The sequence below is a fragment of the Sturnira hondurensis genome, unplaced genomic scaffold (assembly GCF_014824575.4).
Source record: "Sturnira hondurensis isolate 20B ecotype Veracruz unplaced genomic scaffold, ASM1482457v3 Scaffold0021214, whole genome shotgun sequence".
NCBI lineage: Eukaryota > Metazoa > Chordata > Mammalia > Chiroptera > Phyllostomidae > Sturnira > Sturnira hondurensis.
Genome location: NW_028093845.1, coordinates 9,140,107 through 9,152,981, shown reverse-complemented (window position 1 = coordinate 9,152,981; position 12,875 = coordinate 9,140,107). Strand labels below are relative to the sequence as shown.

General features: G+C 33.4%; 1 protein-coding gene across 1 annotated transcript in view; it reads left to right on the top strand.

Annotated features, from left to right (window-relative positions):
* Nucleotides 1-12,875, top strand: part of AIMP1 (aminoacyl tRNA synthetase complex interacting multifunctional protein 1) — a 39,020-nt gene that overhangs the window by 3,724 nt on the left and 22,421 nt on the right. The window contains exons 2-3 of the mRNA XM_037031890.1: nt 9,983-10,116; nt 11,602-11,715. Of these exons, the coding sequence (XP_036887785.1) occupies nt 9,983-10,116; nt 11,602-11,715 (248 nt within the window). The remainder of the gene's footprint in view (nt 1-9,982; nt 10,117-11,601; nt 11,716-12,875) is intronic.

The window sequence follows — 12,875 nt, the reverse complement described above, 5'->3', positions numbered from 1 at the left end:
GTTAGATTCAAAAGTAAATGGAGGAAAGAAGTTTGAAATGTAAGAATACAGATGATAAGAGAAAAAAGTGATTCAAATTACTGTCTTAATCAATTCTAATATGCCCATCTTTTTCATATTTACATTTCCAAAATAGTGGTATATTTTATAATTATCAATGTCTTCAAATCACTATAGCCTAAGTGGCAGTTGTGACTTAGTTGTCAATGCCCACACTTGTATAAACTTGATCATAACTTTTAATATTGTCATCAGTTGATTTAGTGTACATTTGATACATACTTATGGAGTTTAATCTCCATTTTAATTATCATTTAAAAGATTGTTTATCATTAAAATGAAAAGTTCTTGTCCATGCAGAAATACAGGGAAACAATAGTGATGGAAGCTAAAAATAGAGCTAAATTTAAAAGAGGTTGTTCAATAAATGATACAGGATATACCTAAGTCATAAGAAAACACTGGTTGAGGCAGCAGTGTTTTCTTTGTATGAGTACTACATAAAATAGTAGAGCATCTTAGATTTGATGAAATAATGGCACTTTGTCTTAGAAGAATATAATTTTTACCTAGTGCAATTGTGAAAGTGAAATCAGGTGTGTGGGGAAGCAGAGAGACAATTTCAAATTTTTGTAGAGTTCCTATACTATGGAGTACAATTTTACATCTGTGCTTCAAACTGCCATTTCAAAGCAATGGATTATGGACTGTTTGTTTATATTTAGTTCCTGACATTGAGAGCCTGGAGCAGGGGATTTGTTATTTAAAAGAAATTACTGGCAATTTAGAATCGGAGTGGGGAAGATCATTGAGGAGATCGATGAGGTGAAGGGAAGCCATGTAGAGATGGTAAGAATTTTAGGAATAATCTTTTATGTATGTGTTTTAATGATTAAGCTGTGTAGATTCACATAAGTGGTAAAATCAGCTTCAACTCTTAGGAAATTTTTGTGATTAGAGGCATCTAACAATGGCTTTTTAGATGTGATGAAATACGATGAACATTAGAAAGACAAAATGTGAAAGGGCAGAATAATTTAGATAATGCTCTTCAAAAGCTTTTTGTCATAAAAGTATGTTCATTTTACTTTTTTAATTTAAGAAAAGGGAAAAAAGTTCTCACTGTCCTCACGAGTTAACATGCTCATGCTATTTTGTCTCTCTGAATGTTTTGTATTTATAATTACTATGCATGTAATTAACTATATCTACTTTAATCTCATTGTCTTTTTCTTTTGGCACAGACTAAGCCAGCATTCCCAAACAGATTTAGTGAATACTAGTTTCTGTAAATATTATTGGGTGTCCTTTGGTCAGGATTCAGTCGTTAAATACATTGAGAAATGCTTCATAATTATAGCCTTTAGAGAAATTATAGCTTGGACATTAAAAGAGATAACTCCAGAGTCAGGCAGCCTAAGTTTCAATTCTCATTGACTAACATGACCTGGGGCAAATTAATTTTACTTCAGGGTTTCTTCTCTGTATAATTTATAGGTGATATATGAAAAGCATTTAGCCAGCTTATAATAAATAGTCTACAGACATTACCTGTGAGTAACCCTATACATATCAGCATATTAAAAGCAGTGAGGAGCCCTGACTGTCTTGGCTCAGTTGGTTGAGTGTCTTCCAACAAAGTGAAAGGTCAAGCTAAAGGTCACTGGTTTGATTCCCAGATTTTCAGTCAGGACGTAAGCCTGGGTTGCAGCTGCTCTGTGAGTGAGTGGCGGCTGAAGATGTTTCTCTCCCTCTGTCCCTCCCTCCCCTGCTCTCTCAAAAAAAACAAAAAAACAAATAAAATCTTTTAAAAAATAAAATAAGAAAAGCTGGTGAGGAGACTAAAGAAACTTAAAGTTTTGAAATTCAATGAGTACCCAGTATAAAACTGAAAATTTCCATGTAGCACTTGACACAAAATAGTGGAGTAAGCACTGGATTGAAGGTAAAAGATTTGTCTGAGCTTAATCAGTGTTGTTTTTAAACTAGCAAGATTGTCCTAAACATAACTTCATTAAAAGAAGTTCTCCAGTTTGCTGTGTTTCCCCCATGTGTCTGAAAACTTAGTACAAAGAACATGTTTAAATTTTCTATCTCCCATAAACTCAGCACATGGTTCAAAATCAGGGACTGTAAGTAAAACTGAGGTTATGAACTTGATTTATAGGGACCTGGCAGGTAACAGAAATGGAAGGTGTCGGGGAGTGGTGAAGTCTGTGCTGTGGTATTTAAAGGCATTTGCATTCAGTTACAGACACTTTCAATCCTGGACACAGTCATCCCAGGACTGTGTCGTGATAGTTGTAATCCCAGCAAACTAGAGATCTGGAACAAACCCTAAGGAACATCCACATAAAGTACTTATCAAGGAAAGGATCCCAAATAGGAGATGCCAAGGATTTAGAAGGTGAAATTTATTGATGAGTGTCCTCATTTTATGAATTAAGAAAATGAAGCATAGAGAAATTAAGTAATTTTGCCAAGGTCACATATCCTGTTAAGTATGTGGTTCAACCAAGATTTGTTCTCTATAACCACTTAAAAAAAAAAACTATACTCTTCTGCTAGGGGTAGTGATCGTTAACTGCATATTATTACTAGAAAATATTGGCATAATCTTACGCATCCAACTTATATTTTTGAGAAATCTAAAAAGACAGTCAAGTACTAGAAAAATGTTTCAAGAGCTTCTAATTCTAAAAACAATAGATCTTATCATTTGACAAAAGTTTTGTCAACACATAGACCTGACTAGAAACTAATCCAAAATATCTCACACAAATAATTTTAGTATTGGGATCATAAATAATATTGCCAGGATAACTAGTTATCTAGGAATAGGGAAAAAGTAGACAGTGGCTAGTGGCTAGTGTGTTTAATAGTTATTCGTAAGTTTTATTTTGCCACAAAAATTTGTTTACTGCCAGCAAAATGACTGCTCTAAGATATTTACTTTTGTATTAAGATTTCTTTTGTAATACTATTGATATTGTGGCAATAAGACAGTTAAAAGTAGTCTAGTATACTACTATATGATATGTAGCATAATGACTTACGGAAACTTGGAAAATTATTAATATTGCATAACCAAGTGAGGACTTTATTCACTAGTAATTAGAATTCAGAGCATTCTCAAAATTCAAAATCAAATGGTCTTAAGTTTATGGTTTGGTGACTTTTTTAAGGACTTTATGTTTTAGAGCAGTTTTAGGTTCATGGCAAAATGAGGAGAATTATTCAGTGATTTTTTTTTCTATTTTGAGGTTTACTTTATTCATTCCTAACTTTTCTTTCTTTTTTCTTTTTTTTTAAGTTTTTTATTATTTTTTAAATAATTTTTTAATTTAATTATTGTTCAAGTACAGCTTTCTGTCTTATATTCCCAACCCTGCCCGCCCCCCGCCCTGTGCTCCCCACCTCCCTTCCCTTTCCACCCCCACCCTTAGTTATTGTCCATGTGTCCTTTATACTTGTTCATGTGAATTTTCATTGTTTTCCTTCCCTTAAACCAGAACAATATACATCTTCCTCACAAACCAATTTTTATCTTGGTATTCTCGGCAAGTTGTATGCCTTTGGCAAATCTGTATGTGTGGTTTATCCTGGATTATTTTGCCTCCTGGACTAGAGCTGAGAACTCTTACATACCAGTTTTTAAAAGATCTTCACAAGGCATCCAAACTGGAATCTGCTATATGCCTTCAAGTGTTCTTTCTTTGTATACCATTTATTTGAATAGTCTCAAGTCTGTTGTCTGTAGAGTTTTCACAGTTTTGATGACAGCATTTATTTGTAGGAAAAAGTATGTAAAGATTTCCAGTTGACTTGTCTTATTATAGTCCCCTGGACAGAAATCCTTAGATATATTTTACACACTGTTATGAACACAAAATTTAGAATTAATGTAAATATGTTAATGTTTATCACCTCTTGGATAAACCCCCCAAAATGTACTTGTGGTTTAGCCAAATTAAGTACATTTTAATGTCAGTCTCTATAATTTATATTTTTATTATTGTGTTCTTAACCCTTAAAAAATTATGCCCATTGATCTAGAAAGTATAACAAAGGTAACCCACTCTACTGTGAATTTGAAGGTGGGCATTGTGTATATATATCCTATCTTTTGTGTTCCCAAAACTTTGTTCATTGCATTACATATATTATGGCCAAAAAATGTTATTAAGTATGAAATTACTCTTGGTATAACTGAGCAAATGGACCCTGTCCATGTGACACCTTGGTGAATGACCCAACAATCAGTGTTGGGAGGAACAGGTTTTTATTACAGTACCCCAGCCCTGGGGGTGGTGGGAGCACTTCTGCTTGAGCCCTCCTTTCCCACAAGACCCAGCACTTTCCTTGGGCCTCAAAAAGGCTGTGAGCCAAAAGCACGCCTAGTGCCTAGTAGTTTCCCCATTTCCTTAAGCCAGCTGCACTGTCTCACAGCAGTTCTCTCCTTCAGGATCTGGGGGAACAGGGTCATCAGCCTCCCTGTAATAGTCTGGGAATGCATGTGCTGTGGTGTACTGGATCACGGTGAAGTCTAGGAAAGACATAAGTCCCAAGTGTCTAGGTACAGGATGGATTTTCGAGGCAGTCAGTCAGGTCAGCATCTTGCGAGGCAGGATCCTTGATGGCTTCGGAACCGGCCATCAGGCTCGATCAGAGCAGCAACGTGCCATCCCTCCCCTTATTCTACCAGACCACATGGCCAAATAATTCCTACAAACTGCACAGCTGCTACTTCGCTGCTGGCAGCGTGGCTCTTCTGCACCCTTTCAAACCAGATGCTGAACTCCCTCATGGCTGCCTGCCCTTAGCTTAATCCTGACCCTGTGTGACTCCATCACTGACTCCTCCCACAGTGAGCTGCATTTGCCAGTTCTCCTGTGTTTACATTTATTTGGTTGCCATCCCCAGTCAGGGCAAGAGTGACACAATGATCTAGATGGACCATCTCTGGCTATACCACAAGTCAGGATATATCCTAAAAGTCATGTCTACCTTGCCCAGAGACAGCACACAGCTGTCATCTTGCCTTTGTTATGAAAAGTACCTTAAGTCTATCCTTGCTACTCCCATTTCCTAACCAAGGACTATGAGGGCTTTGGGGACCCCTCAGTCTACACCACTTTTCAGTGGTATCTCATTTTGCCCCATTTTGAGATACATGACATCTGACTAAAGTAACGCCTGCTTGAGTTTGGTAGGGTATATGAATGTTTTGCACAAAATACACAGCAATTTCAGCACTTTACCTAAAGTGTCATGGTGTGCTTGAGTGTGATATTGTGTTGCAGAATTACATGCTTATGATTTTGTAATAAAAAGGGGGCATTATTTGCTGGATCCTGTAAAAAAAAACTATCTCCATTTACAAATGAGAAAACATACTAAGGTTAAGGAAGTTGAAGTTTACACAGCATTAAGTCACAGAGGGGCAAACGGTTTGAACCAAAGTTCATGTGATTTCTAAGTCCATGCTCTTTAAATTTTGTTTTCTTACTCTTATAGTAAGTTTTTAATAGAGTAAAGAGGAGTGATAATATTATATATCCCATGGTGTTGTGATGATTGAATAAGTTAATATTATAAAGTACTTAGAAAAGAGGCTGGCAGATACTAGAGTAAGAGTAAACACTAGCTGTTACTGTTACCTAAAAATACCTAACAGGAAATTTGAAATGACTTCTGATACTGTCCATAATTATTATATATAGAATAGTTGAATAGGATCACTCATCTCTTTCTATTCTCAATATCTTAGAACTTCATGGCCTAAATATGTGTTTTCCACTAATATTTCTCCGTTACTAATATATTTTCCTTTATTNCAAATAATTCCTACAAACTGCACAGCTGCTACTTCGCTGCTGGCAGCGTGGCTCTTCTGCACCCTTTCAAACCAGATGCTGAACTCCCTCATGGCTGCCTGCCCTTAGCTTAATCCTGACCCTGTGTGACTCCATCACTGACTCCTCCCACAGTGAGCTGCATTTGCCAGTTCTCCTGTGTTTACATTTATTTGGTTGCCATCCCCAGTCAGGGCAAGAGTGACACAATGATCTAGATGGACCATCTCTGGCTATACCACGAGTCAGGATATATCCTAAAAGTCATGTCTACCTTGCCCAGAGACAGCACACAGCTGTCATCTTGCCTTTGTTATGAAAAGTATCTTAAGTCTATCGTTGCTAATCCCATTTCCTAACCAAGGACTATGAGGGCTTTGGGGACCCCTCAGTCTACACCACTTTTCAGTGGTATCTCATTTTGCCCCATTTTGAGATACATGACATCTGACTAAAGTAATGCCTGCTTGAGTTTGGTAGGGTATATGAATGTTTTGCACAAAATACACAGCAATTTGAACACTTTACCTAAAGTGTCATGGCGTGCTTGAGTGTGATATCATGTTGCAGAATTACATGCTTATGATTTTGTAATAAAAAGAGGGCATTATCTGCTGGATCCTGTGAGAAACTATCTCCATTTACAAATGAGAAAACATACTAAGGTTAAGGAAGTTGAAATTTACACAGCTATTAATTAAGTCACAGAGGGGCAAACGGTTTGAACCAAGGTTCATGTGATTTCTAAGTCCGTGCTCTTTAAATTTTGTTTTCTTACTCTTATAGTAAGTTTTTAATAGAGTAAAGAGGAGTGATAATATTATATACCCCATGGTGTTGTGATGATTGAATAAGTTAATATTATAAAGTACTTAGAAAAGAGGCTGGCAGATACTAGAGAAAGAGTAAACACTAGCTGTTACTGTTACCTAAAAATACCTAACAGGAAATTTGAAATGACTTCTGATACTGTCCATAATTATTATATATACAATAGTTGAGTGGGATCACTCATCTCTTTCTATTCTCAATATCTTAGAACTTCATGGCCTAAATATGTGTTTTCCACTAATATTTCTCCATTACTAATATATTATATTTTCCTTTATTTTTCATATTTTATTGAATTACATGGTTGGAAGTAAATTTATTTTTACTGACTATTTCAGGTGATACACATTTCTGAGTCCTGGTTTTATTCACTAGTTTGTGATTAAACTAGAGCCAATCTAAGCAACTATTTGTAAATGTATAGTGTAGTATATAAAGATACATATTCTGTTGTATATTAACATATTTTAGTTAAATTAATGTGTAAACTATACATATATATATAAAACATATTACTGTCCTGCAGTATTTAAAGTTAAAGCATAAAATTATGTAAAAGTTGAGTGTTTTACATGCTTTTTGTATTTGTGTGACAGGTAGATAAATACATTTGACCTACTCTTCAGTAACCTATTATTTCCTTTTATATGTTGGTGAGATATGTTGCATACTCAACATTTTCTTAAAAAATTCACGTAGTGTACTTACAAAGATGTTGTCCAAACTAAATTTATTAGCTGACTGTTAGACCGTGTCCTGCCAAACTGGGTTACCTCATCTTAACCAGCTGTAATGCTTTTTGTGTATTCAGTTAATGATGACATTCTGGTTTTACAAAAACTAGGTGGCAAGTCTTCATTTTATATTTCCTAATCTTTTCACACCTTAGATAACTGTGATTTTGTGTATTTTTCTGACTTTATCTCATTTGTATTTTTATCAATATCATTAAAATTTTACCACTTTTTCTTTATTACATTGTTTTCTCTTAGTGAATGTGTATGTTGTTTAATATATTCAACTTGTTTGTGTTTCTTTGTTTCAAACATGGCATTCTTCCTTCCTAAGTAATGCCAGTGCTTCCGTATGTATTATAAAAGTCTTATTAAATTATTTAACTTGCTGTTACAACTCTATTTTGCAGGTAGTTAGTGGTTATATCAGCTCAGTAAAATTATGTATCATTTTATCTTTTAGTCTAGGATTTATGATCTCTGTTTTGCAAATTATTGTTAGTCTTAATTTTGAAACTTTTTTGTGTGAGTCAGGGCATTAGTTGCATGTTTTGCTTTATCAGCAGTTTGCTTTATCAAACACTTTAATGAAAACTATTTTGCATTAAAATTTATTTGCTTATTTTCAGTTAGATACTAGTTTACTAGAGTTTTTTTCTAAGCATATCATTAATTTCACATTTGCCTTAGTATTAGTCATCAAATTTTTCATTGCGGGGGAAGTAAATGTTATAAATTATCCCAAATCAAATAGTCATTAGTTTACTTTCTGATCATTACTTATCTTAGACTAAAATAGAAAAACTTTAAAAGAGTGCTATAACTCGGAAACTAAAAGTTCGCAAAAACCTAGCTTTTCTATTTTAACTTTCCTCATTTATACATTACTATTTTTCTCTAAAATTCTAACTTTGCAAACATTTGAGGAACAATAGAGTATTCTGTGTTAATTTGTCGGTTATTTGGCAGAATTTAAAGGTTGTGTCTATATTTTCAACTTTTGTACCTTTTTTTTTTACTCTGTATTTTTCTAAACTGTTAAGTAATAGTTCATGTAGAAATGACGAGTTTACTATGTTTTTTTCCAGATTAATTCCCACTTATATTTTATTCCTTTACTAGAACTTTATTTTTATAGTTATTTCTTCTATATCATTAATTGTCAACTTAAAGTTTTTTGAGGATTAGTTTTCCTTTTGTAAAAAAAGATAAACATTTTAGAATGTTTTTAATATAGAATCAACATTGTATATTTTGAACTTTTAAAATAATCTTATATCATTTGTTCATTTTTAGCAGCTTTATTTTTAAATAAAAATGTATGTACTAAGTATGCATCATTTATTTAAAATCAGAATTATTTCAGGAATATTTTGTAATTGTTATACTTCATATTATAAATGATAAATTGTAATGCTCTGAACTATATAATCAGGTAAAACAATCTAGTATTTTTCATGATTAACTCAGTTTTTAATGTGAAATATTCAGTTTAAACTAGCATAATGAATTAATGTTAGAATTTTTGCTTATGCATTTTTATGTATGTGACAGGGTGCTTTCTCATTTCTCCGAATTATAAAATTTTAACTCTAATTTCTTTTACAAACGTATGTATTACTTTTGAGTAGGCATATAATTAATACTGATATTTTCCTAAATGTTGATCTTTTTCTTTTAATATTTGTCTTTCCTAATCACATGTTTCTTCTTAAAATTGTATATAATTAAACAAGCAGTAGAAATATACAAGATGCAAAAGAAACAGAAGGAATTTAGCACTTCTTTGGAACACTGGTGTGGTGCTTGGTTTTAGCTTAGTTAAGGTTATGGCTATTCTTTTCCCTTAGTGTTTCTGTTTTGTCATAATGTTCTGCAATATTTTAAACTTTCTTAGAAACTTTACAACCTCAAATGTTGTTAGCCCTGGCCTTTGTGGCTCCGTTGGTGGGAGCGTCCTCCCTGAACCATAATGTTGCAAGTTTGATTCCTGTCAGGGCTCGTGCCTAGGTTGTGAGATCCTCCCCTGTCCAGCACTAATGAGGGGTAACTAATCGAGGCTTCTCTCTTGCATAAATGTTTCTATCTCTCTCCCTTCCTGTCTTGCTAAAAGCATTGGGGGGGGGGGATAGCTCTGGGTGGTGTGGTTCAGTTAGTTAGGACAGTGACCCAGTATGCCAGAGCTGCAGGTTCAGTCCCTGTAAGGGCACATACAAGAAGGAATCAATAACTGCATAAATATAAGTGAGACATCAAATTGATGCCTTTCTCTCTCTCTCTCTCAAAGCAATGGAAAAAATTGTCCTTGGGTGAGGATTTTTAAAAGTGTGTTTAAATAGCATCGTTCTTGCATTTAGAAAGAAAATTGATCTCTTTCATACTGATTTGGAAATTAGTTTATTTAATAAGTCTGCCTTTGGTTTGGTTTATAGGGAATTTTTTTTCTAACATATTGATCTGGTACATAGAAAATATTTTTCTTAGACTGCTTGTTCAAAATGTCCTCTAAAATAAATTTATTCTTTGAACAGCATAATTTATCACTTTTATTTTTTCACTTAGGATTTTCTGCCGTTTCTTGGCAAAAATGGCAACCAATGATGCTGTTCTGAAGAGACTGGAACAGAAAGGTGCAGAAGCAGATCAAATTATTGAGTATCTTAAGCAGCAAGTTGCTCTTCTTAAGGAAAAAGCAAGTAAGAAAAATTTAAATTTCCAAAGGGGAGACTTAAAATGAGTTATATATTGCCAATAAAAGTGTTTACTACATAAATGATTATTTTAAGTTGATGATAACTTTTAGATTCTTTTAATATTTTAAATTTTGAGTGAAATATTAGAATAGGGTTAAGATGAATTAGAATTGATATATAGTGAATGTATGCTATGTAGAAAAAAGCAATGTATTATTTCCAGACTGCTAAGGCAAAAATAGCATTTAAAATAATTTGGTATAGAATTAGAGATTAAAAATGAAGAAAATTGTGTGAAATCAAATACAAACTGCAGTATCTTCTCTAACCTGTGTAGAAGAAAAATTTATACTTTCATATTTCTCTCTAGTAAGGCATTTTTGGAAATGATTTTTAATTTTTTCCCAATACTTTAAGTTCTGCTTAGAAATTGCTGTGGTGTGTATAAAAATATAATATCTGAATTTCTGCTTTTAGGACTTAGGTTGATTTTTGTTTTGTTCAAGTGTATTTTATTTTTCAATGGCCAGTATTAATGTAATGAAAACCCCAAAACCTTTATCTAGTATATGTCAGGACACCTGGCATTCCTGGCCCCAGCCCTGTCAGTGCCAGTAATGACTCCCATTATATGTTACAGCCAAAAAATACTCCCTTGTGTTTTCAAAATCCCACTTAGGGAGCACTGTCAACCCCAGTGAGAATCATTGTTTTTCTTTTATGTTTTTGTGTATTCTGTTGCTCACCTTTTACACACATATTATTATGAGCAAATCTTTGAATTTCATTCATTCAATGTTTGGTCAGCTCAGCTTCTGAGACAGTGTAATAAAAGATTGTTCTGCTACTTTTACAGGTTATGGCCTAAAAAATGAGAATAGTTATTTTATTATTTGGTATCATTATTAGATCTCAGACTCTTAAAAAATAAATACCCTTATTTTTCAGACCATAAGACTTACCTAAGTTTCAGAGGAGGAAAATAGGGGGAAAATTTTTAAAGCAACAATGTACATTTTTTGAGGTAAAATATTTAATAACATAAATAACATAATATTTCACCAATGTAAATGTAAACAGAACTCAACAGCAGCATTAACAACCATTATTTCTCCCAGATGGTGGGGGGGGGGGTGCCTTATAGTCTGAAAAATATGGTGATTTAATACATCTAATACCTATCTCTTTTTTTATAGCTTTATCTGTTATTGACACTTTAAACCAGATTCTTAAGTTGGCATAAGCATCTTTACAGAAGCTAAAATGATTCATAAACAAAGCCGCCTATTATTCAGATTTTCTCCCTTTTCTCTCTTTCAAATGTCATCGTGTTTTAATAATACTAAACTCTGATGTAAAGGAACTGGCCAGACACTTGGTTGTTAGTGTTGTCCTAGCTATGTTTGTCCTGACTGTGCTCTCTTTTCAAGTAGTGTTCATAACACACCTTTTAGGAAACACAGCTATACTTGATTTTCTTCATCTTAGTTTTGCAGGCAACTTTGAGAGAAGAGAAGAAACTTCGAGTTGAAAATGCTAAATTGAAGAAAGAAATTGAAGAACTGAAGCAAGAGCTCATTCAGGCAGAAATTAAAAATGGAGGTGATTAAATGTAGAAATGATACATTTTTATTTATAGTAGTAATTATTATTTCTTTTATCATTTATTAATTCAGGTATTATCCTTGGTTTCTCATTTTACTCTCATAGCATCCAGTCTTGTGTATAAGGAAAATGGAAATATAGAAAAGGCGCATGATCTTGCATGAGACAAAAAGTAGCAAAGCCAGGATTCAAAACCTGTGCTTTTAATTCCTGTGCTATGCTTCAACTTCATTATCACGGTTACCTACTGAATAGGTTTTGAAAATAAGCCATAAGAATATTTAGTTAGCATTTATGAACTTTTACTATATTTTGAGCACTGTGTTGCCAAGTGTTTCACATAAATTATAAAATTATGTGTACACAGATACCCTTGTTTTGTATATGAGGAAATGGAAGCTTAAAAATATAATTTTTATGAAATTGTACATTTCTTAAATTGTCCAAGTCAGTAGATAATTATCATTTTAACTCTCACATTGTAAATAAAATTAAACTTCTCTTGAATTATTTTTAAAGGGGTCTAGATAAATTTACATTATTATAAATCACTAATAGTAATAGTTCTATTACAATTTCAAAGTATCATGCAAAAAGCCATTTGATGGTATTACAGAAAATCCTTTCCTGGTGAGTTTGGAAAGTCCAGGCGTACTTTCCTTCGACCATCATTCCATCAGTGAATTATTTTGAATACTATAGTATGACTCTACCCTTAGTGACATATATAAAAGTCAGGAAAAATTAATAGTGTATGCTTAAAACTGTCAACTAGAGAGAATATCATTTGTCAATTGAAAATTTGAGGCTAATTGACGTTTTTCAAGATTAGGAGATTTGGAATGCAGGTAAACAGTTAAAATATTAGCAGTATAAAACTGCTTTTTTTTTCTTTCAGTTCTGGAAGATTGCCCTGAAATGTTAAACTTTTCAACTCTGACCTTATTGATAATACTAAAACAAATCAACAGTTTGATTTAAAGTATTAAATTCTATCTTAATGCTAAAACATAAAATAGGCATAGCTGGAATTTCACAAAACTAAAAGAAGCAACAACCTCCAGGGAAATTAAAAAACAGTTCCTCAGAAAAGTGGTCTGAATATTGGCCAGAAACAGTCATGTCAGAATCCCTCAGAGGATTGCGTCTCTGTTTTC